The 24,323-nt window shown below is 43.5% G+C and overlaps 1 protein-coding gene across 1 annotated transcript; it reads left to right on the top strand.

Moving 5' to 3' along the window:
* The first annotated feature begins 794 nt into the window (after positions 1-794).
* On the top strand, positions 795-22,949 carry rspo4 (R-spondin 4). The gene is made up of 5 exons (XM_088937757.1): positions 795-873; positions 10,789-10,977; positions 13,266-13,403; positions 13,849-14,034; positions 22,798-22,949. The coding sequence occupies exons 1-5, from the start codon at positions 795-797 to the stop codon at positions 22,947-22,949; spliced, it is 744 nt and encodes a 247-aa protein (XP_088793883.1).
* The last annotated feature ends 1,374 nt before the right edge of the window (positions 22,950-24,323 follow it).

Raw genomic sequence — 24,323 nt, 5'->3', positions numbered from 1 at the left:
GATATTATTTTCTTTAGCGAAATATTGAGGTTAACATTGATTTTTTTTTTTAGTGAACCTTTCCTATTTTATGATAAACACACAGATGTAGTGAAAGGCGCTTCAGAACTGTATCCTTTTGCATATGTCCCAGAGGGACACGTGTTATTAATCTGGACGTTGAAAAAATACGAGAGAAATCCAATGAAAATTTAGACCATCTCCGCCACTCGCAGTCCGCCGTCTTTGATAACTTTATCGACCATTCGCATGCAATGGAAACAGCCCCAGCCGGCCACCTCTCGGAGCCTCCACTGTTAAAGTGGTACAATAAAAAGCTAATTGAAGCAAAAAATAATCATAATAATAATAAACGACGCGAACCGCACGGACTGTCCGTTAAAATGATCTGTATCGAAAACGAATGCATATGCACGTAGGGGCACTTTTAGAAACGGTTAACGAAACGGGCGTCGCGAAAACCTGAGGCGTATCAAAGCAGGTGAGTTATAGCGGTGAAGTACAAAAAAAAACACAACACAGCGACGCGATGCCTTTTAAGTTGTTCAGCAGACACCGCAATGCCAGGCAGCTGGAGGGTTAACGGGGCGAGTGATGTAAAAGTGGAACTCCTTCCCAGCTCGGTTTAAGTGCGGCTTCGCAGGGTTGCAGGCGGTTTAGGAATGCCACTTCGCCCCGCCCGGCGCTCTGTCGCTCCGCAGTGCTGTGAGGCGCTGTGCTGCTCGGCGGGATCTGCGGCGAGTCCGAGTCTGATGTTCTGCTAACCTGGTGTGAGGAGGTCGTTGTCAGCCCAGATGCCTTTGAGACTTCTCGCATTTTTCACCCTGATCAACAGTACGGTGATGCTGAGCCAGACTTCACGCAAGCTGAGTGGTAAGGAGCGATACAACAAAAGGTGTTACTGTTTCTGGTGCTAGCAGAGCCCATGTGTGATGATAACGAGGAGGAGGAATAGGATTGTGGATGTGAGGTGCGGGAGGTCCTCCAAGTGCATGACTGAGCTTTGCGTCCCTACGGATTTTGTGCGTATTTGGCAATTTATCATGAGGTCAGTTTTGATGTTTCCACGCGAAGGTGAACTCGCCGTTAAGGTCCAACAGTTGTACCTCACGAAGGATGTCGCTTGCACAGCCCAGCGCCGCGGACACCAGAAATCAGAGGAGAGATCTGTGATAAAGCGCCTTTTACAGGTGGTCATGATGGGTTTGTGCTGTCTACAGCCATGCTAACGAGTCGACGACTTCTGATCGCAGGAGCTATAATAAATACTTTAATCCTGCCAAAAGTAGTTTTTCCTTTCCAAACCATTGACCCCCTACAAAGTACTCATTAGTCTGGGGTCCTAGTGCAACAATACATGTGTTCATAATCAAAAAATGTCAATAAACATGTCTCATTTTCTCATTGCTGTTCACGGCGCTAAAAAAAACCAACAAAAAATATCACAACAGGTAAAGAAGAAAGTATATATTTAATTAAATTTAATCTATTTTTGCAAAAGCAATTTATTTAACTTGCTGTATGTTTAGTCTCAGAAGGTTTATTATGGCTCATTGATAATTAGAAGGGGAATACAGTATGAGTTATTTAATTGACTTCGATACTCTAGTCTTCACCAGTGGAAATTCAGATAGATGGAGTGTAATGCCATCATTTGTAAAAATGAGCATTTTATTCCTGTGCCTTAAAATAACTGTTAATATTTAAACCATGAGTAATTTAATAATAATGAGAAAGGGTGTACTAAATATGTCAAAAAATGTTCTGTAATTTTCAACAGTGATGTTTTATTCTTTTAACTCCAAGAGGTGGAGTAATTTAGCATTTATGTGAAGATTTTTCTCATGAGAAAAACAAATGATGGACGATAGGGTGAGATGCGTTTATCACTTCCAATGTCCTGATTTAATTCAATAGGTAATCCAGTGATGCTGGTTTATAGAACTAATTTTATATTGTTTTTATGTTAAAAAAGAAAAACTCATCTCCACGTTTCTCATTGACACAGACCCTTGGTCCATAACTTTTTACTGCACAGACGACGGGCACATTGGCCTATTCATAGAAAGTAATTTAGGAAAAAGTGGCTGTATTTAAAGAAACAACGTGCTTATTGTTTTGCATAGATACCATATATTGAGAATTGAATTGAATTGTATTGTAAGGGGTAATGGTTTCTTTAGAAATAATTTGGTTTTGAAAGTTTGTAAAAATTATATTGGCAGCACACAAATTCTGTAGTGTTTCGTTGTAGACTATATGTGCTTAATGCTTAATGTCAAAAGCGGTTGAAATCCGTGTGTCTGATTCCTGCGTTTGTAGGTAGTAGAATAACTGTGACATGGTGAGGGATGACAGCCCTCTCGCGCTGATACCTGGGCAGTGCCCATTTCACAGGGACAAGCAGGAGTCTTCCTCACACTCAGGGGTCTTCTTCACTGGGCTTCCTTCAGGACCCGCGCAGCTGGGCGCCCTGGCGGCCCACAACCCTGAGAGGGCTGAGAAGGTGTTGAATTCCTGCAGGCTGGGCTGGCGGCAGGTGTAGAGACAGGCGAGACAGACTGGTCAGTGGGAGGAAACAGAGGAGACTCTTGTGCTGAGTGTTGTTGTATTATTAGTATGAATACGACTTGCCACTTACAAAAGGACCTTAATCCCCAAACTGGGTCAGAACCACATGTTTACTGAGAAGAAATTGAAAGGCTGAGACTGGCTGTACTCACAGTAGATCATACTTCTCTTAAATTGGATTAGGCATGAAATATTTGTCTGCTCTTTCACACTACAGAATGTGAATCCCAGTGCTCTCTGATAGCAGAGGTGCGGGTATGGCTGCCCCCTCAGCGTGGCTCTGCTCCCTGCGGGACGAGGACTTGTGATGGAAGGGGGGCTGCACGTACTCACACGGGAGAGGGTCTGCTTCCTATTCTGTGAGTCCGGTCGTGCGCTCGCAAACTCTGTGCCACGAAGAAACGGCGACATCCTCGCTGGACGGGTCGCGCAGAGAGAGGAAAACGAGAGGGTGGAGCGACTCGACTCTGAGCGCGCCAGGGACTGGAGCAGCGCAGCGACTTGGCGTGACGAGCTTGCAGGCTGTGGGCTGCTCTGTCAGGACAGGATGTCCGCACACACAGCCCGTGCCATGTTGGAGAAGCCTCCCAAGCCTGTCAGTCTCCAGGCTGCTTGCTTTCATGGCCTTTGACACGGGACTAGTAAATAACCACACGGCTGGGCTTAGACCAAGAGAACTGGGTCTCCTAGTTTACATACATTTTGAAATCTTTTTATCATCGACTTAACTGTTTTGCGTTTACAAGCTGGGTGCTTCTCAGCTTTATTAAACTTCATTCAGTGTTAAAACAACTTTATTTACTGTACCTATTTAGTTATATGTACAGAGTATCTAAATTCTAATTCCATCTATCAGCTTTAAGGCCATTAAAATACATTGATCGCCTGTTGAATGAGCACACAGTAAGATAGAATTGCAGTTTTTTCTCATATTGCGTTGACGTTTGAAATATACTGTAGTTAAAATGCCAGTGCATTTCCAAGAGCGCTTGGCTTGTTACTAAAGGAGATCCATTTCCTAGGGTACACATATCTGACCTGCTGTCAGACTCTGTTTCTTTTGCCTAGAAGGATGGTGTTTTATGATTGTCTGTGCTCTTAGTCTGGAGTACTTGTAGGAGCCCACTTTCATGTCTCTGTTTTATGGGCTGAGGAGACGGCACAGGTCTCTGGCGCAGCTTGAGAAGAGAGTCCAGGGAAAGAGAGAGAGCCAGGGCTATCAGCGTTCCTCGGGGCCTGCAGTTAGTGTCTCTGGTGTGCTCATCAGAGCACTGTCCTACTGCTGGGCAAAGGCTATGCTCTTTGGAGTTGCGCAGTGTTTTACTACAGCTGACCAATCTGCATTCACTGTGTGATGAGAACAGTGATTCTACTGGAAAAATCTCCCCCCGTTCGGCCTCTTCTTCAGACCCATAGTCAGATAGTTCTGGTTATTCCTGAGCAGCAATGATTTCTATCCCTGAATTCAGTTTTATTTTTTTTTCAGTCTATAATCTGCCACTCTAAACATGTATGCGTGGTCATATAATCTAAAAATGTGTTAAACTGCAAATTCCATGTATCAATATATTAGTGTTTTTTACTAATTTGGTTGTATCTGCACCCATAAAAAAAGACAATCAGGTGAACATATTTCCAGAGAAGTGGTTTTGGCTTTCTTTCAATTGGGATAAGAACAAATGCAATATTTAAGAATTGAAACCACAGTTAAGACTGAGCAAGCATGCTTTATTTAACACCTTAATAAAATCCATAGTTCCCAAAAACTAGGAATTAAGACATAATGCTTTGAGCTTCAGTTGGTTTTGTATTAGGGAAAGATTGATTAAGCACCATTCGCTTTATAATCAGGCCGGACCCCTCCTAGCCAGTCAGGTGTAATTAAAGCCAGCTGCTCCTTTCCTCAGCAGGTGATCATTCAGTAAATACCTGCAATGTTAAGGAAACGCTTCATACGTCATCTTGCTCTCCTCACAGATTCATGCTCCCCGATCAGCACACTGCCATTTCTGCACCTCTGTACGGCGCTGAGACATTTCAAAAGCAGTTTATCTTCAGAGGAGGAACAGCTTTTCCCTCATCTGTACCTCCCCCTCCTGCAGTCGGTGCAAAACACACACTGATAAATGAAAATGAAAGTCCTGGATGTTGATGTCGATCTGACTGTGGCAGTAGAGCGCCATTTTAATGGACGCTCTAGTGCCATTCTTAGGAATATCTTTTTCAGTTTCCACTGTGTCATAAAACGTATTGACGGCATATTGCCAGTGGAAACACCAGGTTATTACACGAGGGACACAAGCTGATTCTGTTAACTTGGACAAAAATCTGAGAGTTGTTTGTGCAAAGATAAAAGGTGTGATTTTTCTGGAAGCCGCTGTCAAGTGGTCAAACTAGTTGTCAAGTTGCCTTTTCAGAAGTGACCTATATGGGATCTTTATTCCAAGCAATGCCCAAGTCAGAAACTTGTGTATTTACAGCACATCTTAATGTCATGCATGATGGAATCAGGCTAATTTACTCCTGTGAAACGAAAGATTGCAACAACATGGAGATGTCTTTGTCTGAGGAGCACTCTCTGAATTCCACAACATGAAGAACAGCTGGGCTTTTGCATTTACAACCTGCTAGTATAAGGGATAATACTGGGACGATGCTGGGCTCTGAAGCTGTTGTTTCGCTTCAGAATTCCTTTCTCCTAGTAAGAGTGAAGGTGGACTGCAATCTGCATGGTCATCTGACTTTCATTTAACATAAACACGAAGAGATTTCGAAACTGCAGCCCTCTGTAATTTAAGAAAAAAAAAGGCCCATTATCAACATCAGTCCTAAGGAAGTGAATTAAAAAAAAATAGAAAACAGAAGAAAGAGAAATCATAAAAAAAAGAAATCTGTCCTCCAAATATTGTTTCAATTATTCGGTCTCGTAATTATGTTTGGTGAAGGAAACTTTAGCACGAGTTAAAATAGAGTTATTACAACAGAATGTTGCGTAATGTGGGACAGCTGCTGTAACTAACTAAATTGAGTTCTTCCAAACAATTGTCAGCTCTTGGTATTAGAAATAATAAAGGATAAATTGATTGACGAAATAAAGTCATGGAACATGAATCGTAAACAAGGCAGTTTCATTATTGCATAGTCTAATAAACCCTTTTTATAAAGGCTGTGGTGCTAGCTTGCTGGAAGAAGTATTTTTAAAACAGTGTAAAATTCCTTTCTGTAGTGGAGGACAGCATTCCTCTAGAATCAGAGTTCCTGTTTCAGTTGCCACAAAGCAGCTAACATAATTTGGAAAATATCAATTTGCATTTAAGGAATAAACTTTAAACACAAGCAGAGTATAAAAAATGTACCCTAAGTACAAAATCAGCATTACACGTTTTCTGTATGATTCCTTTTATGGAAAAATCCCTCTTTTTGTTGAAGTTAAAATAAAATAAAAATAGTTAAAATGAAAAAAAGCTTTTACAATATCGCAGTAATGCCAAAGCATATTCTTTATCAAAAAAGGAAATTGGGAATCATTATTTGGAGCAGAGCATGTGCTATTAAATTTAATCTGGAGTTTTATCATCAGTGTAATTTTTGCCGAAACGTTTAAAACATTTTTTTTCCCTTAAAACCTAAAAGATGCAGAACGTGTTGATGTTGTAGAAGCCACATGCAGTCTGCTCTTATTAAAGAGATGAGATAAAGACAGCATGACTTTGTTAGGACTGCAACAGCAAACCACTGGAGACGTCGGGTTTGCAATGGATTATTGTTCTGTTGCTCAGACAACGGGTCATTTGGGGTCATGGGGAAACAAAATAAGTGAAATTGGCCAGGATTAAAACTCGGTTATGACATAAACACGGTTACGTTGCAGCTCGGGCCCAGGCTGGTAATAAAACAACAAATAAAATCGAGGAGCAGGCAGGGTTGCAAGTCAGCGGGACGCTTGAGGAACCCCATCTTCAGACAGGGGCTCCCTCCCACTCCGCCCTGACTCAGGATGGGGTTTTGATGAGAAACACGTGGATCTGCTCCTGCAGGATCTCCTGGCCCTCCTCAGGGCTAACCCCCACCCCCTCAATCAAGCAGACAGGATTGTGCTTCATTAGTAACACATTTTGCGGAGTGAGAAGAGGTTCCTTCTGCTCGTAAGGAGGAGATTTGCGCCAGGAAAGCGGATCTGAGAGAACAGGACCCGCGTACACACTGTGAGCTCCAGTCGCTGCAGCGGCCGACGGGCCTGCTGCGTGCTGAGAGCTCTGTTACCGCACCAGCGTTACAGCGTTTGGAGGCATTCTCTGTTTTTTCGTGTTTGTCCTTTACGATAACAACCTCAGCACAGTCAGAAAGACTTTCATGGCACAATGCCCTTCATATCGCCATGCGAAATTCCTGCCCTTCCAAGCAACATACTGTAGTTTTCTGAAATGCTCCTCGGTCCTTATGCGTTTCTTAGTAAAAACGTTCTTTAGGTAGTGTAATGTAGGACTTTCACATTACCAGCTGACACAGGTACCCCTGTAGTCGTGGATGCCTGCTTTTCTTTTCCTCGGGGGATTTCCATGAGTAGGAAAAAGCCACCGTTAATTAAAGTCAAACATGCGGAAACAGGGGAAATGAAAGATTTAATGTTTTTCATCTTCAGTGAAATAACTGCAGTTATTTTATACGCTGAGAAAGGAAGGAGAATGATATTTCAGAGCTCGTATGCTCCCTTTCCCTCCCTGTGGAGATGGTGTTGGGAAAGCACAAACATTTCCATTGTTCAGCAATTATGTTTCGAGTAATTTTTTCACTGGAGGGATCTGTCACGTTGTTTCTGTCTGTTTTCCACAGAGAAGGGAAGCTTGACGGTCTGACTGAACTCCTGGAGGTCAGGGGTGAGGAAGAGCACCTCACCTAGACTGCCTGCTCACACCACACCATAACTCATTCCCCTCCACAGACACAGAACACACATGCCATTGACGTTTCTCTGAGTGAGAAAATGGAAATGTTTCTTAGACAGAACCATAAACACTATCTCATTACTGAGAATGCTACTAGTCTGTCCCTGATGCCAAAATTAAGGGCAACCTTTTACAAGAAATTGTGAGTAATGTTTACTTCCTAAATTACAGGGCAGGATGCCTGTGCTGTATTCCTCAACTTTTGCACAGAAAAAAATCACATAGAATGAGTAAAAGGTCATTCTCGCACGCCTTTTTTTCCCTTGTGCTGAACACGGTGCATCAGGTGCTAATAACAGTGCAGTTCAGCTGAGTGTGAGCAGCCGGTCAGAAACCACACTCCTCGAGCTGAGGAGCCACACTGAACATAACGACAACGTGGCTTCAAATTGGATAAATGTGACAAGCACCTTGCAGTTACCTTGCTTAGAAAGCAGCACAGTCTTTCTGTGTAGAGAAGAGAGGCCAGGGCTCTTGGGGTTGAGTATGAGGCCTTGTGTGTATCAGGGCTTTCTGAAGGACACCACTCCTGACTCAGTGTGTGGGCCAGGGGGGTGTGAAAATTATTCTGAGTTTGGGTGTGGTGGATGATGGAGTCACACTAGATTAATCAGGTACTCTCTCTGTCTGCTTGCCATAAAATGTGTCTGTGCCACCAGAACTGCCACAAAATATGTCCATCACTGGCGATTGGCAGGTTATGAGGAAGTTGTGATTTAGTCGAAGCTGGTGTTCCCGCAGTCCAGTGTGAGAACAGGGGGTCATACAGCTAATTCTTTACTCCCTGTGCTGTGAGCGAGGGTTTCATCAACATCACTGGACTATAGCACACACCAGCTATCTCAAACAGACCATCTTCGTGGGCTTAAGACAGAATCGATTAGATTTTGTGTGATTATTGGCTTGTGATTAAGGTCATAGAGCATCTTAATATTTGTCAGTTAAATATTGCTGACAACAGAAAATGCCTGAACTGAATCAAAATATTGATCTGCATAGCCTAGGGAAGTTCTGAACCCATTCGGGCTGGGTTGTTCCATTTGCTAGATGTTAGGACCCTCCGGAAAAAAATGATTTATTTGGAAAACACCACTAGAGAATGGGTGAGAGTTAAAAATAAAATGGTGCCAAGATGTCTTGGAGGCTGTTGTGGGTGGTGTCTTTCTCCTGGTAAAGGAAAGTGTCACGTGGGCATTGACAAGCCTGTCAGGAGGATGGCTCAGGAAAACAAATAGAGCCTGCGATGGAAGTTTGATTTGTGCTGAGGCAGGAGTCAGTCCCTCTGTGAATCACAGTAAAACTTTGTCTGAAAGCACGGAGGTCTGTCTGACAGACTGGTGCAACATTGAAAATTATAATTCTGGAAGCCTTACTTCACAGAAAGGTGGAGGTCCAGTTCTGTGGGCCAGTCTCAAGATTGAAGTGAAGGGCTTAAATGAGAAGCTGTCCGCCTCCACCTAGTCATTAAGTGGACAGTAAAGACCTAGCCTTTATTCTTTTATATATTCCCTCGGCATCATTGTTTAAATCACACAGTAGACTGGACACTGGAAAGGCCAGCGGATCCCACAGGATAATTAGGGCAAGGACAGAGGCCTCTCAGAGGTTCATCATTTCTTTAATTTACAATGGCTGCATAATATAACAGAGAAATTGAACCTCAGGGCTTTTTTAAAACACAAATATACATAAATATAGACAGAAGTAAGTGCTTGTTCTGTTGTCTATCATCTGCCTGTGTAATGCTAACTGTTTTCCCTTTGCCTTCCACATATTTGTCTGCAAACAAGAACAGGCAGCCATCAGCCTGCAGACTGCTTGGCAGGCTGTGCTCTTTATCCCCTGATCACAGTGCAGTACGTCACCGCCTCAGTATTCAATGCAGCTCTGGCCTCTGGTGGCTCCTCACATCAAAGTTTCACCAAATAATATGTACTTTTGAATTATTGTAGTGCAGAGAACAAAAGAGCAGCATTTGGAGATGTTGGATTGTACTGTATAATATGCGTATTTCAGTTGGGTGTAGATGATCTTAAATACAGATCCCCAGTGGAGACGCTGCCATATGGAATTAGTTTCTGCGGAGATATATACTGGATAGTTCTCATTTTAAAAATTTCCTTGTGAACCTGTAGCAAACTAAGCTTGTGTAAATTTTAGGTTTATTCCATGCTGAAAAAAAGAAGAAAGAAAACACAACGTTTCGGCCGTGGAGCCTTCTTCAGGTGTTAAGTATTAAGTATTAAGTTAGGGTTAAGTATCAAACAGGACAACGTGAAGCCCGTTTTCAGTTAGGACAGGTGAGAGGTGAAATGTAAAAATACTGTAAAAAATATTGTTGTGTTTATGACGGAAGAGTTGGAGTAAATAGTGATTAAGAACTTAAGAAAGGTTACAAACAAGAGGAGTTCATTCAGCCTGTCTGGCCTGTCTGGTAGTTAGTATCTAATTGATTAACAGGTCCTTTCCAGGCATTTCTTGAAAGAAGCCAGAGTGTTTTTAACACCATGGCTGGGTAGCTTCTTCATTAATCCCACAACCCTTTGGGTAAAGAAGTGCTTCCTCACCCAGGAATCAGATACATTCCCTGCATGAGATCCGCAGATTATACTGGTGCAACTGGTCCATTTAGTGAAACAATCACAGAGGAGGAGCAGACTTATCTTGACCTATGCATCTGTATGCGCTCATGGGCCTGGACTGTTATACCAGATTCTCTCTCCACTTTCTGCACCCATTAGTCATTCTGGAGCAGGGAAAATCCACAGATACCGTTTGTACACTGAGGGCGCAGAAGCTTGTTGTGTGGAGCCCCATTTCAGTGCTGTGACAACAGGTTTAGAGGTGATTCTGCCGCCCATAAAGCCGTGACAACTCTGGCTTGTTTCTGCCAGGCTCTGCTATTAGTCTGGCACCGATTGAAAGAGCGTCACTCGGAGCACAGCTTTTATCTCCCCTTGTTTTGGACAGATTAAGCGTGAAGAATCGGCAGAAGTTGTAAGATGGTCCCATAGGATCTGAAAACACATGTCTGTAGAAGCAGAAAATGACAAGCAGCTGGAAAGGGCTGATCCACACTGCCCAGCAACAAGAGGCCGTGAAGGCCCAGTCAGAACTGGAGCAAAGCCTTGCTTATGCTGCTGTGATTGGCTCTGGACCTGAGATCAGCCCGTGCTGCTGCCCCTCCAGGGACACAGTGCTAGCCAGCAGGTGGCAGTGCGCTCTGGCCTGTCCTCTGTGCAGGCCGTGATGCTGTCCTTGTGCTCTTCAGCCAGCAGGGACGTGACAGAAGACTGTAAGGGCTGCCTGGAGTGCTCGGGGGACAACGGGTGCCTGAAGTGCCCGGAAAAGCTGTTCCTGTTCATCCGCAGGGAGGGGATGCGGCAGCAGGGCTCCTGCCTCCACGCCTGCCCCGCCGGACACTTCGGGCTGCGCGGCCAGGACGTGAACAGGTGCATCAGTAAGTCTGCTTCTCTCTCCTGCTGCGAACCGCAGGCTCGCTGGGCATGTCTCGGGTCTCCTCACACACGGCGCTTTTCTTACACAGCGGACCCTGCTGTCTAATATGTCATTAAGGCTAGGCTTTTCAGGCACTTTTTGACATTTCCATTTTTGCTTTTTTTGCATGAAAAATTGCAACAAAACACCTTTTAAGGTTAATTGCTTGTCTTAAAATGGTTTTGACACTTGCTAATTGCCTTCTTGGTTTGACCAGAGGTAGGTTAAGTTCTGTGATTAAGATTACCTATACTAGTGAGATCTATACCTGAGATTACCTACAGTGTATACCTGAGATTACCTATACAGTACTTGTGATTACCTACACCTGAGATTATCTATACCTGAGATTACCTATACCTGAGATTACCTATACCTGAGATTACCTATACTTGTGATTACCTACACCTAAGATTATCTATACCTGAGATTACCTACAGTGTATACCTGAGATTACCTATACTTGTGATTACCTACACCTGAGATTATCTATACCTGAGATTACCTATACCTGTGATTACCTATATTTGTGATTACCTACACCTGAGATTATCTATACCTGAGATTACCTACACCTGTGATTACCTATACTTGTGATTACCTACACCTGAGATTATCTATACCTGAAATTACCTACACCTGTGATTACCTATACTTGTGATTACCTACAGCTGAGATTACCTATACCTGAGATTACCTACACCTGAGATTACCTACACATGGGATTATCTATATGTGAGATTACCCATACCTGTTAATTTACTGTTTAATTTGTGTGTGTGGATTAATTGTTAAATCAAGGCTGCCTTGAATTACTTCATTAATAGAGGCTTTTGGATAGAGGCTTTTGTGTTGTCAGGTGTGTTATCATCTCCTGAAAGAAAAACAGAAAAGGGGCAGTCTATTACTGAGTCCTCCTGCTGCACAGCTGCACTGTGTTTCTGAAGTGCTGCAGTCTTAAACCCACAGTGTGTATAATGGGAACAATCATCTGGGTATGAACGCTTAAGGGTGTTTATACCATCTTCTGAAAATAATTAATGTAATAATTATTTCATTTAAATTCAATTATTGATTATTTTCTTTGGAGTCGCCAAGTACTTTTGATTGAACCCTTTGCGGTTTAGAATCCCTGCTCATTAGTGAGCTCTTGTAACCGCAGTGTCACACCAGCACAGCAATGAAGAGAACAGCCAGATGGCTTTCTAGAGAGACACCTGCCTCTGCGCCGACAGTGAGGCCCTCCGCTCTCCCCAGGCCTGGGGGCACCTGGCCAGTCGCAGTGGGCTGACCGCCCAGACTGCATCTCGACTCGGCACAGGACACACGTGCACTTCTGTCCCGAAAGGAGTAGTGAGAATTTTAAAATGTAGAGCAGCTACACTGCATTCTGTGTCCAGTCCTCACATAGTAAATATGTCAAAGAATCTGTTTCATGTTACTGGAACCAGGCAAGGGGCTGGCTTCCTCCTGGAGAATGTGTGCCAGAAGACCAGAATTCTGCACTGAAAAAAGGCTGCTGCCTTATATAAATTTATTTTCAGTGTGGTGTGTGATGTAGCCTATATTGTAATTCACTCAGAACTACTTTTAAACAGAAGCTAATGGGTGAAATCATCATACACCTCACGCATTCCAGTGATGACTTAGTTGATGGTCATCAGCAAATGTTGCGTTGATGCGAGTTCGACAGGTTTCAATATACAGTATAAGGCTTCCCCTCAGGATTAGATGATAGCCAGGGGTCTAAGCACAGTGTGTTGAGCATAATTGCTTAAGGAGAAGCAGGTTCAGATCTCAACACTGATCTTCTCACAGCTCAGTGTTGCTCCTTATTTGCGTATTACATTTAAACCCAGAACAGGAGGCACTTGTCCACCTGCGGGGCTGTGGGAAAATGGCCATGTGGTCAAAGCCGATACCCTGGTTTCTTTCAAGAACCAGCTGGATGAGATCCTAGATAACTTTCTAAAGGGCTAGATGGGCAGAAAAGCTTCCTCTCCTTCATAACCTTTCTTACGTTCTGATCCAGAGTGTCTCCTTACTCCAGCTTTTCTGTTATATGTACAGAGATACTTCTTACAGCATATTTCCATTTCACTCCTGACGTTGAAGTTGATGCCTGGGCTTATGTCTTCTTGTGTAAAGTTTTTACACTAGAGCAAAGGACTCTTGGCAATTTAGGAAATTTGCTGCTTTGAAAAGCACTGGAAATCGATGTTTAATCTGTTAGTTCTTTGTCTCTCTTAGAATGCAAGACCTCCAACTGTGAGAGGTGTTTCAGCAAGGATTTCTGCATGAAATGTAAAGGAGGTTTCCTGCTGTTTAAAGGCAAATGCCTGAGCGACTGCCCGGAAGGCACTGTTCCTCACCTGACGGACTGCGTCGGTAAGTGCTTGTCCCCTGGCTTTGATGTTGACCTGCCAGAAATATCTCAGCTGTCATTTAGCTCAGCAGCTTTCTGTAACTGCTATGAACCTTTCATATAAGCAGATACCCTCCCATTAGAGTTATAAGACAGGTTTGCAGTTTGCAGGAGCCATTATGATGACTCCTTCAGTTATGTAACTTGATATAGCAGGCTTTTAAAATGTACTGGCATGTGTTTTTATCGTAAGGGATGTCAACTTGGGTTCAACGAGTCTCTTTAATCATCACCTCGTACATATCTAGTGCAGACTAAGCAAGTGATCACTCCAGCTAGGAAGCTGTAAGCTTGGAAGGTGTGGATACTGGAGGAACTTGTGGCCCCAGAGGTCAAGAGCTCTTGTTCTGTCTAGACTGGGGTGGCTCAGTCTTCTCAGTCTTTGCTGTCCTGGGTGTGTCGTTTCAGAAGGGTGTGAGCTGGGCTCCTGGGGTGAATGGAGCCCCTGCAGCCACAACGAGCAGAGCTGTGGACAGAGGTGGGGGTCACAGAGCAGGGACAGAGAGCTGTCCAGGAGGGGTCCTGACGAGGCCACAGCCTGCCCCCCGCAGAGCGAGACCAGGAGGTGCAGGCTGAAGAAGAGGTGCCCTGGAGGTAGGAGCAGAGAGCAGACGACACTGAGGCAGAGCAGAGTTGGGTCAACTCTGATTGCTGAGCGCACAGGTGCAGCTCTGTCATGGGCAGAGGTATGCAGGCCGACAGCTTCAGCTTCCCACTAAGAGGAGTGGAAAACCTTCACACTCCACCACTAGAAGACATTTGATGATTAAGAAAAGGCTGATTCTGAAGGGCTAGAATCTGATGTTGCTGGCCCACATGGCCTTCATCAGTGTTCCAGAGTGCAAAAATCTTGGATCCCTTTTTTATCTGTTCTTTGATTTTACAAGATTACCGTAAAGTTCTCCATAGTCATTATTGTCTTATACATACCATATGCACAATGCTTAACATCATTGAGGCTTAGATGCAACAATCAGTAATAAAAGCCTTAGGAAACTAAGTATTTGTGAGCAGGGACACTTCTCTTTATGTGCCTTTGAATGCAATGGCGCAGAAGCTGATGTGCATTTTAGGATTGTAGGGGGAAGGGTTTTGAAATGGGATAGTCATCTCCTTATTATTGTCATTATTAAGTGCTTGATTTCATATTTCTAAAAATCCTCTGTGCTGTTGGGGTGCATGGACACATACTGGCATCATCCCAGTGTCAGAGGGAGAGTGAATAATGATGTCTTGCCCAGGGTGGAAACACCAGTGTTGTGCACGTCATGCCTGGGCTCCCAAAATCAAACTCTGTCAGCACAGATGGTTCAACATCTGCCCGCCTCCAGGACTTTGTTGCTCTGTGGATGGATGTGCTCCATGCCATGTTGAAAACTGCTTAAAAGAAGAATAAAGAAATGACTGATGTTTATATTGCTTTCTTCGATTGGAAAGGTTTTCCTGTTTGAGTAGATCACAAGTATTTTTCTCACTGACGACGCTGTGCTGGAAAGCATTTGTTCGCCGCAATTATCATTATCAATGGCAGATCAGATGTCCAGTGGCATTAAGAAAAAATGAAAACGCAACCTGAGTTACTTCCATTTGGAGCAGCGATCATGAGAGTTTAATAGCAAACATGTGTGATGAAAAGACACTCTGGGATTTTTCTGAAATTATTGCTCTCGAATGAGACAAATCTTATTTTATTTTCTATTTCCATTAATATTGTTTTCAGATGATTTTTTTTCTATTTCACATTTATTAGTAATACAAAACCTTGGCTCTTGTGTCAAGGGAAACCCCTTAACTTCCACGCCATGACAACGGCTTTCGTCTCTAATAAATTTCTCATCCAGTTCAGGGACACCAGCGTGGCCTTGCGAGACATTTCACCCTCTTTCACTGTAGATGGGAAAATTCTGTGTTTGAAACCCTTGCTCAGTACCAAACTCAAAGCAATAGTCCAAACCAATACTTCCAAACCTTTCCAAGCGACCTCAGATTCCTCTGCTTTTCACTGCAGCTGTGGTTTCACTCAGTTACATTATATTGGATCTTTTACTATGTTAATCTGGAACACCTCAAGGCTTTTTAAATTCCCTTTCAGCTCTTGTAGATGTCACTTTGTGCATCAAATCTTGCAGGCCTGTCTAAGACTGTTGGTGGTTCAGCACCAAACTGACTAAGAGTTCATTTGCTCCAGAGAGACTGGTTCCCAGGAAAGCCCCAGTTTAATGGTTTTAAAAATCTTCCAAAAGTTTATCCCCTAATGCTCTTGCAATGCAACAGTCTAAGCTGTGCTGCGCTGTGGAAATGTGAACTAGATTATGCTTAGAGTAACTGAGGTTTAAGCCAGTATTTACTCACCCTGCCTTAATTACTGGAAAAAATTTCAATGATTTTTCTCCAAATGTAAACATTCGAGAAGTATTTTCAACAGGCAACCAAACAGTGGTTCCCTGGTCAACAGATAGAGTTACACAACAGCAAAGCAGCCTTGACTGGAGTCTGTCATCTGTTCAGGGTACAGAATCAGACCTGACATTTATGGCTGTGCAAAATACAGTCTGTTATTACGCAGTTACTAACTGGAGCTGAAAAAGGTTCTGAGCAGCGGTACGGACAGCACCGGAGCTTGTGGAATAACAAGTGTTACCAAGCCATATACGGTGACCTCAAGGCTTAATTCTGTACCAAGTGTGCTGGCAATTATATAGGAATACACCTTTTTGCCTCTGTAACCAGCTGGGTTCTGCATTAATTGGACAAAGAGGAGAATCTCATGAACACACAAGTCCTAACTAAACAGAGGCAGAGTTGCATGACAGCCTAGATTAAGGGCTGGAGGCTGCCAGCTGAGCAGCTAATTGTCTGATTGCCCAGCCAATCAGAAGGCATCATGGGTCTACATTCTCATGCTAATAACTCAAGCAGCCCAAGCAAACCAGCTCCCTGGCTGGACTAGTCAATTACACAAGGAGCTACAGTATGTGGTCCCCCACCACTGCAAACAGTATTTGAACATGATTGCTTGTTTCTCCTGTCTTTATCAATAAGGGCAGAAGTAAAGAGGAATTATTTAATTCATTAAGAAGCTCTCTGGATGTTAAGCTGCATGTAAACTGCTCTTAACAAGCTTGCATGTCATGGAAGAGCTCTGCTCTCTCCTGCTCCCATCACAGCGTTTTTTAAAAAAACTGCTTCCCTCTCCAGACTCACTGCCACAGATAGGATACCAGCAGAAATCTGATAATACCACAATCCCATTAGAGTAGCATATTTATTGTTGTTTTTAGCAAATCTGCTGTATCCCGCCTTTAGGATTTATAGTGTAATTTTGGATGATGTCTGTCAACGCTTAATTATGTCATCAATCACGTCTGATGTGGAGGCCTCAGTCCTGGCTGTGAACTGCCCACAGAGAGAGAAAATGCCTCAAACCTCTTTTGATCTGGGTGGGAATGACACCGAGCTTGAAACCTCTTGGCCCCATTGGAAAAAGTGGAATAGGAGCAAAAACCTCTGTCCCCTTTTTATGGATAACTCATTCTCTTTCTAATTCTGCTATAGCTCATTAGGAGTTGTGGGAACGTTGTGCAGACAGGAGACACGTCGCAGGCTGTGCGCTGTCGAGCAGCAGCAGCCCAAGGTGTCCTGCACATGTGGGGCGGGAGGAGAGAGCGTCCTTTCGCTTATTTACTTAAAGCTTCATCGTAGACAGTAAGGCTTTGAAGGTTGCAGTAAATCTGGGGTTTGAAAGGAAAGCTGTCACTATTTTTCTTTCTTCCACTCCACAGATTCTTTTGCGGTTTTCAGGAGAAAGAAAGGATTACTCTGTAACCAGGAGTCCTGGGAGCTTTAAGCTGTAAAAAGCTTAATGTCAGATATCCTGGTTACAGAGTAACATTTCAAAAACACTTACGTTGCCTTTGAAAGCAATTTTCCCTGATAGAACTACAATATATAAATATCCAAATTCAGTTCACATACAGTATATGGATATCCTATAGCTGAAATAAGAAAAGGAGGTAGTGATGTCATAGCCAAATATAATTTGTTTCAGGATGTTTTAGACAAACATCCCTCAGCTGGTTAGAGAGAAATGTAACTACAGTGCAGTAATCTTGCAGTTATCTAATCTTTACGGCACTGTGATTACATTTCTCACTTAACAGCTGAGGAAAGACTTTTGTCTGAAACACGCTGGAACAATTGAGTTTTGAATCATCGAACCCTGTGTGCAGCATCAAAATCACATTTTCTCTTTCAGGTAATTAATTTGTTAATTGAATTAATTACTTCATTTGCTCACTGAGGTTTAACCTCCTCTTAAAACCTGTATATACTGTACAGTATATATATGTGTGTGGGTTTGTGTTGCACATAAAGTGTGAGAGAGAGCTATATTCAGCGAGTCAGACACATTTGCCCTACCAAATATACAGTATTCAGGATACCTCTGATATTGGGATAGTTACCCTCCAACATGCTCGAACACAGAGGACACTTCACTGACTCCACTAGATGGTCATTGATGTCCTTGAACAAATGGGCTCCCTCTCTAGATGTGGAAATAATCCCTTTGGTTCAGTAGCTTCATGTGACCTGAATTGTCCTTCCTACTGTTGTTTTCTTTACTGTGGCAAAAACTGCCTGCAACCTCTGTGTTTGCCTGAAAAGACACTTTCCCAGCATGCAAAGATAAAGTCTGGTATGCTAGTGCTTTACAGATCCCATTCTGGGAGTTATGGGATTAAGGCCCAAATGCTTGGCCGTTGTTGTTCTGATCATTCTCAAATATTTGCACAGGGCAATTTATATTGTATGTATGAGTATATTCGCAATACACACTTACATGTGTGTATTGGGAGAATAATCAAGCTAACTGTTCTGTTTTGGAAACGATTTTATGAATGATTTTTTAAAATTTAATTGGTATTTAATTAGTTTTTTAAAAATCTTAGATTCCCCAGAATGTCTTCAGTTCCTGAGGTCACAGCCTAAGCTGTTACATTTTTTCACGGCTTTACTGATTTTAATTACAGGAGGTTATCAGGGTGAAATCTAGTCGAACCTCTGGTTAACTCGACATCTGTGTTCAGTACAGTATAATCTTCTTAAGTGGAGTCCAAAAGCAGTCTCAAACCATACTTTCCTTATAACAACATTAAAACACTGATCTTAAATAAGCAAATCAGTTACAGTAACCAAAACATTTCATGTTAATGAAACCCATGTGGAATGAGTCTTTTTCCTTGGCTTCCAAGCTGTTGACAACCTAATGGCCTGACCTGGATCTGGCCTGACAGTCTCACTATCTCACCCCATTCTCAGGGCACTAACTTTCTTATTGGGATGTGTCACAAAGCTTGCTAATTGCTCATAACAGAAGCAGGCTTGCAGCACAGAGCGGTGAAATTAATTCGCCTTTTTACAGGCTTCTGAGGCACATGCATTCAGATCAGCAATTAGCAATGCTGAGAAAAAAGACTTAAGTGCACTTCTCAAAAATAATCGATAAACCTATGCAAATAAAGTAGGGTAGTAAGCATGAACTGGCGCATATACTGTAGTTTTTATTCGACTTGGAGGTGTTAGGCTTAAGAGTCACAATGTGAAGAATTTGTTATGATAAGGAGTTACTCTTGGTTTTACAGACTGCTCCCTTGATGTTACTCATAGTGCTCACAGGGTGACGCAGTCGGTCGGGGCTCCAGGCAGGAAGTGGCGTTTTTCAGCTTTATAAATGGATGTGACCCCTGACTCGCCAGCATGGCAGTGTGTCAGGGTCTTGTAGGCGCTCAGCTAGAGGCCTCCCTTTATAATCCAGCTAAACAGACAGCGCAGCTCATTGATGCCCACAGCTGTCACAGCACACACACTGCACACAGGTCTGGGAAGTATGGTGTGGAGGAGATTTTACAAGCAGGGAGGCTGTGTGCTGTAAGCTTGCCTCACTGCTATGGACATTGAGACTTTCTCCACTATAAAAATGTGCTCCACCTGTTCAACCTAGAAAAAAAAAATTGATAACCATCTTAGCTCTACATTTTTTTCCTGTAAGATCTACTATTTTACACATTTTTGCAGAACTGGAACTAAATCTGTCTTGGAGGTGTGAGAGTCCCTCTGCTCCTCAGTACAGACATCAGAGGCAAAGTGAGGCCCACTGATCGTTTTGAAGAATGCCGTCTGCAATTAACCCCACTAGGGCTCAAGAGAACGCATGTGTGCATGTGTGGGTTCCCTCTGGACCTTGCGTTTGGCACCTCTACTTAGCCTGTCTGCTTACCTCTTCAAAGTGTCCTTCCTCCTGAGTGGTCTGCAGCGGTCAGAGAGATATTGGTTTACACCCTCCCACCAGACACCAGATCCCCTCCCTGCCCCCCGTCTGACAGAGAGGCAATTCAGCACAGAAGAATCCCAGCTAGACCCCATTTACTTTGCAATCATCTGCAAACTGCTCGCAATCAAACCAAACTCTTCACATCAGAAAATGCCAAAATCATGTTTAATACAGGCCAGATGAGCAGAGGGGTGAGCGCTCCTGTTACAGACCTCCCTGAGACAAAGTTTCCACTTTCTGGTTCACTGTAGGAGAAACACGCAGTTACAGAATGATGATGATGGTGATAGATTTTGCATCAATGCAACCCTGCCGGTGACTGACCATAGCCACAATCCCAGGAACCCCTGACATTAAGCATTCCTGTGTTTTGTTCTGTTAGGTTTAGTTTGAAAGAAAAGGGTCATTACCAATCCCTTTGTTTCCTGGTGGGAGTTCTTCATTGTTGTGCCCACATAATAGGTGATAATGATAGCTGTGAATTAGTCAGCTAAGTGATATTACGTGGTAGGCTTTGTCAGTGCATGCTCCCTAGAAACCTCTCTGGAGAACAGAGGAGTGATTACCAAGAATCGAGGCCAGCTGATTCATTCAGACTGCTTCTTTCTTTAAAAAGTTATCCATAATTAACATCAGGGTGAGCCTAAATGTTTTTGTTTCTTTGGTCTTCATCAGCTGCCAAAATCTGTACTGAATGGTTGTTCAAATTGGTCTGCAGTGCAGGGTTGCAGACAATAGCTGCAGACCATAATGTAAACGTATTCTAGATATATCTCACAAATTACACCATGCAATCCCTAAAAGAGCCTCTTTACTAGTGATTGCCCTAAGCCCAGCTGTATATAGTCCCTGCTGCAGCTCAGACCAGTGCAGGAAGGAGGTATTATACTCAGGGCTTGTAGGAAGATGGTAGGATTGAAGGGAACATTAATGCAGAGTTATGACTTTGAAGATAATTCTTTCTCTTTTGTGAATTCAGAAAACATGTCTCCTTACATGTAGTTATAATACAAGATTTTGGAATATTTGCTAATATACTGGGACTTTTTTCTATTTTTTAATTGTGTTCTAGTAGTCTTGAGTTCAGGCAAGACCTTGGAAATCATACCAGGAGTAAAAGCAAGCTACTGTACCTGGCCTGCTGTCCGAGCTCAAAGCTATCCAGCTAGCACTGGATGGTCAAATGGTCCTTCCTAGATATGTTCTCAATTGCACTTCCATGTGCTTGCGGTCCATCGTTTTGCATTTTGATTGATTCGATTGAATTAAATTTGAAGTTTCTCTGCCCAGAAGAGCCGTGCCTGTGGAGTGCACATGTGTGAGGCACCACCTGGTGCGCCTGTGACGGTGGCTGGAGTCCTGGCTGGGCCCTCCCTGGGAGGCGGGGAGGCGGAATGTGTAGCCGATGGCCCAGTCCCCTCCTTTTCAAAAACAGACATAGCGGCAGATTTATGCAAAAATATTTTAAAACATTCCACTGATGGGTGACGCATTAGGGTGGTTTTTTTGCAATCTTTAAAAGAGTCATTTCTCCAGTAATCCTGAGAAGGTTTTTCCGAGAGTGCTTTGCATCCTAGCTCTTATTTTTCCCATTTTGAAACCCAAGCTGCCTGTGTCGAATGAAATTTCAGAGACCTTCGTGATTGGGCAGATGTCCAGACTGATGCAGTGGCATTCCTTGAGAATACTGGAACCTTTTTTAAGGGAATGGAATGCTTCCCAACTTCTTGCTCACGACAAACCCTTTGTTGTCTTTTGAAAGCCACATATCTGTCGTGTAGTTTCTGTTAGGCTGCGTAATTTCCGTCACATCCGGCGGGATTTTCCTGATTCCATGAAGAGAGGCTTCCCTGGCCAGCTCGGGACCCTGCTGACCTGAAGCCGGCTCCGAGCAGCCAACGGGAGTTGAGGGCTGGAGAGCCAAGCGGGTCTCTGTGTTGTGGAAAGTCGTCTTCCATTATGTGGTAAAAAGGATGAAAGAAAAGGCAAAGCATCACGACAATAAATCCTAATTATCTATGATTAAATGTCCTGAGGACGCTTTTTGGAAACACATGGGGAGCCCTTTCATCATCTCATGAGGAGCCTGAGCCCCTCCCTGCACATGGGAATCGCATGACAGACCTACGGCCAGCAGCATGACAAACTGCAACCAGGTTCCCTTCCTCAACCACAAGCCCTTCAAGAGGCCCTAATGAGTCTTTATTTCATTTTTATTGTTAAGGCTCTTTAAAAAACATATTTTGTTTTTGGCTTCGCTCAATGCAAACAGACCCAAAGGTCTCCTGGGAGAGTTCTTTGGGAGTTCAGGATTTCCTCTCTCCCGACCGCAACCGATATCTCAAGGAAGCGTCTCATAATACCAAACTGTTTTCAGATCCATAAATCTCGGGGACCACTGTCTGTCAGCGCACCGCAGGGAGCTACGCTCTCGTTTTTCAGCTGGATCAGGAGCAGACTCTTGTGGTGGCGTCCCTCATGCGCGGAAGGGCTCTGGGGGCTCTGGGGGCTCTGGGGGGTCCAGCATCCCGCGTGACTGGAAACTGAGGCTCTTTCTGCTATCAGATGAGAGACCAGAGGAGAATGAGCCTGTGTCCAAAACGTGTTGGCCCACCTGCGGTCCAGGTGTCCAGATCCATCAGGATGTATAGGTCACCAACATATGGAACAATTCAATTGTGATAAATTGAACAGGTGATGTGTTACATTAGGCAATTTGTAGGTCATTTAGGACAAGAAATCTGAATAATCTTCACCCATCAAGGACCAGAGTTCTGTTAATTGCACGCTTCATCAGTAGCTCTCTGGTGTTGCCAGTCTTTAGAAACAGGTGACTAAGAGACTAAGGTGCCTGGGGCTTGGCAGGGCCAGGCTGAAGACCCTGCTCTACAGAGTGTGTGGTTACCCTGGCTGAGATCCCAGAGGGGCCAGACAGGCTGAGGCAGGTACAGACAGGTACAGTCCGCGTGTATGTGAGTCAGGTTAGAGCTCTGTGTCCAGAAATGACCACAGGCTCTTTCTTCCAGCAGGGAAAAGGAAGAATGAGAAGAAGAATGGAAAGAAGAAAGGCAGGAAGCAGTGGAAGCCACAGGTCACTGCTACGGTAACACCACAGGCCAGCGCCACGGTAACAAAGCGGGCAGGCGCCCTGGTGACAGAACCTCCGGGAGGGACCTAGAGATGTCAGGAGGCTGGGACCCTGGAGCGAGTCCGAGGCAGCAGGGGCTACTTGAACAGTATTGTGTTGCATGGTTTTACCAAAAAGATCCGATGGGAGAACCTCATTTTAATCACATGTCCATGACTATATTCTCCAGGGTTTTCACAGTTGTGCCTGATAAGACATAAAAATTCTCACAGCTTCAGATAAGTATTCAGAAACGTAAAAATGGTTATGAACACTACTGAAGACATTTTTATTATTGTTGTTGTATGAATGGCAATGCAATTAATATTATTTCAGTAACAACTCTTGCTGTGGCTAGGATTCACTTTTGTCCCACTTTTGATTATTTTTTTCTTTTTAAGCTGTTTGAAACAAAGATTTACATTCCAATCAGTCCATGACTGTGCAGAGATAGAAGTTTAATGCTTAGCTCCTGTGCTTATTGTTTAATTTAATTTTACTTCTTGGTATTGGTTCAGCAAGGCTGTCTGTCTGCAGGATTAACGTTTTTGAGCACCACAGCAATAACGTGTCTCGTGTAAAGAGTGCAGCCAGTGGAACTTCCTTTATCACTATCAGCAGTCTGATTCAATTAAGGGGACATGAGCTGACGGTGGTCACTGCTGTTTTGATAACAGACAGTCTGAGAGCTTGTGGAAAGTAAAACCAGTTGCTTGTGATGGAATCAATGATCCATCTTGCAGGAGTGATTATAAGAAAGATTCTTTTCAGGCTCCTGCCAGTAGAGAACTGAATAAAATCTGCATTAATAACTGTTCCTTCAAACCTGTTTGAGCTGACATGCTGGTCTGCAGGTTGTGACAGACTGGTATTGGGCCTTTTTCTTTGCACAATAAGCACCACAGACTTATTTAAAATTTACAGAATGTAAGAAAGGTTACAAATGAGAGCAGGCCCTACATCCCATCCACTGTAGCTCATCTGTGTGCTTGTAGCCATGTGATCTGAGGAGTTCAATCAGCTGCGTTTTTCAAAATGCCAGAGGGATGGTTTAGACACCTCCACAACCCTTTATGGAAAATAGTATTTTTTACAATACTGGATTTAGCGTATATAGATGGTATATTATTATTAATATTAATATTATTATTGCCAGTTTAAAGTCATAGTTTTGCTGTTCCCTTTCATTTCTCCTGTCAGTTCACTGAGAAGGTCAGTGGTTCATTTGGTGGTGTCGGTGGGATCTCACTGTTCGGCTAGATGCTCTCTACAGGTACTGAGGCTGAAGGGACTTTGAGGGCAATGGACAACCCAGAGGAAAGTACAGGAGGGAGCTCCTGTAACATTCTTCTTCCGCAGGGGGCTTTCAGATCAGGAGGCAACAGCCTCAGCATTGCCAGTCAATTCCATTGCAAGTTTAATCCT

This window comes from Atractosteus spatula, chromosome 19 (assembly GCF_055471065.1).
Source record: "Atractosteus spatula isolate fAtrSpa1 chromosome 19, fAtrSpa1.hap1, whole genome shotgun sequence".
NCBI classification, from domain to species: domain Eukaryota; kingdom Metazoa; phylum Chordata; class Actinopteri; order Semionotiformes; family Lepisosteidae; genus Atractosteus; species Atractosteus spatula.
Note: the sequence above shows the minus strand (reverse complement) of the source record. Positions and strands in the feature narration are given on the sequence as shown.

Excerpts from the sequence above, each read along its gene's own strand:
- rspo4 (XM_088937757.1), top strand. The coding sequence starts at position 795 with ATGCCTTTGAGACTTCTCGCATTTTTCACCCTGATCAACAGTACGGTG. Across the intron at positions 874-10,788 it reads GACTTCACGCAAGCTGAGTG|CCAGCAGGGACGTGACAGAA; the intron begins GTAAGGAGCGAT and ends TGTGCTCTTCAG. Across the intron at positions 13,404-13,848 it reads TCACCTGACGGACTGCGTCG|AAGGGTGTGAGCTGGGCTCC; the intron begins GTAAGTGCTTGT and ends GTGTCGTTTCAG.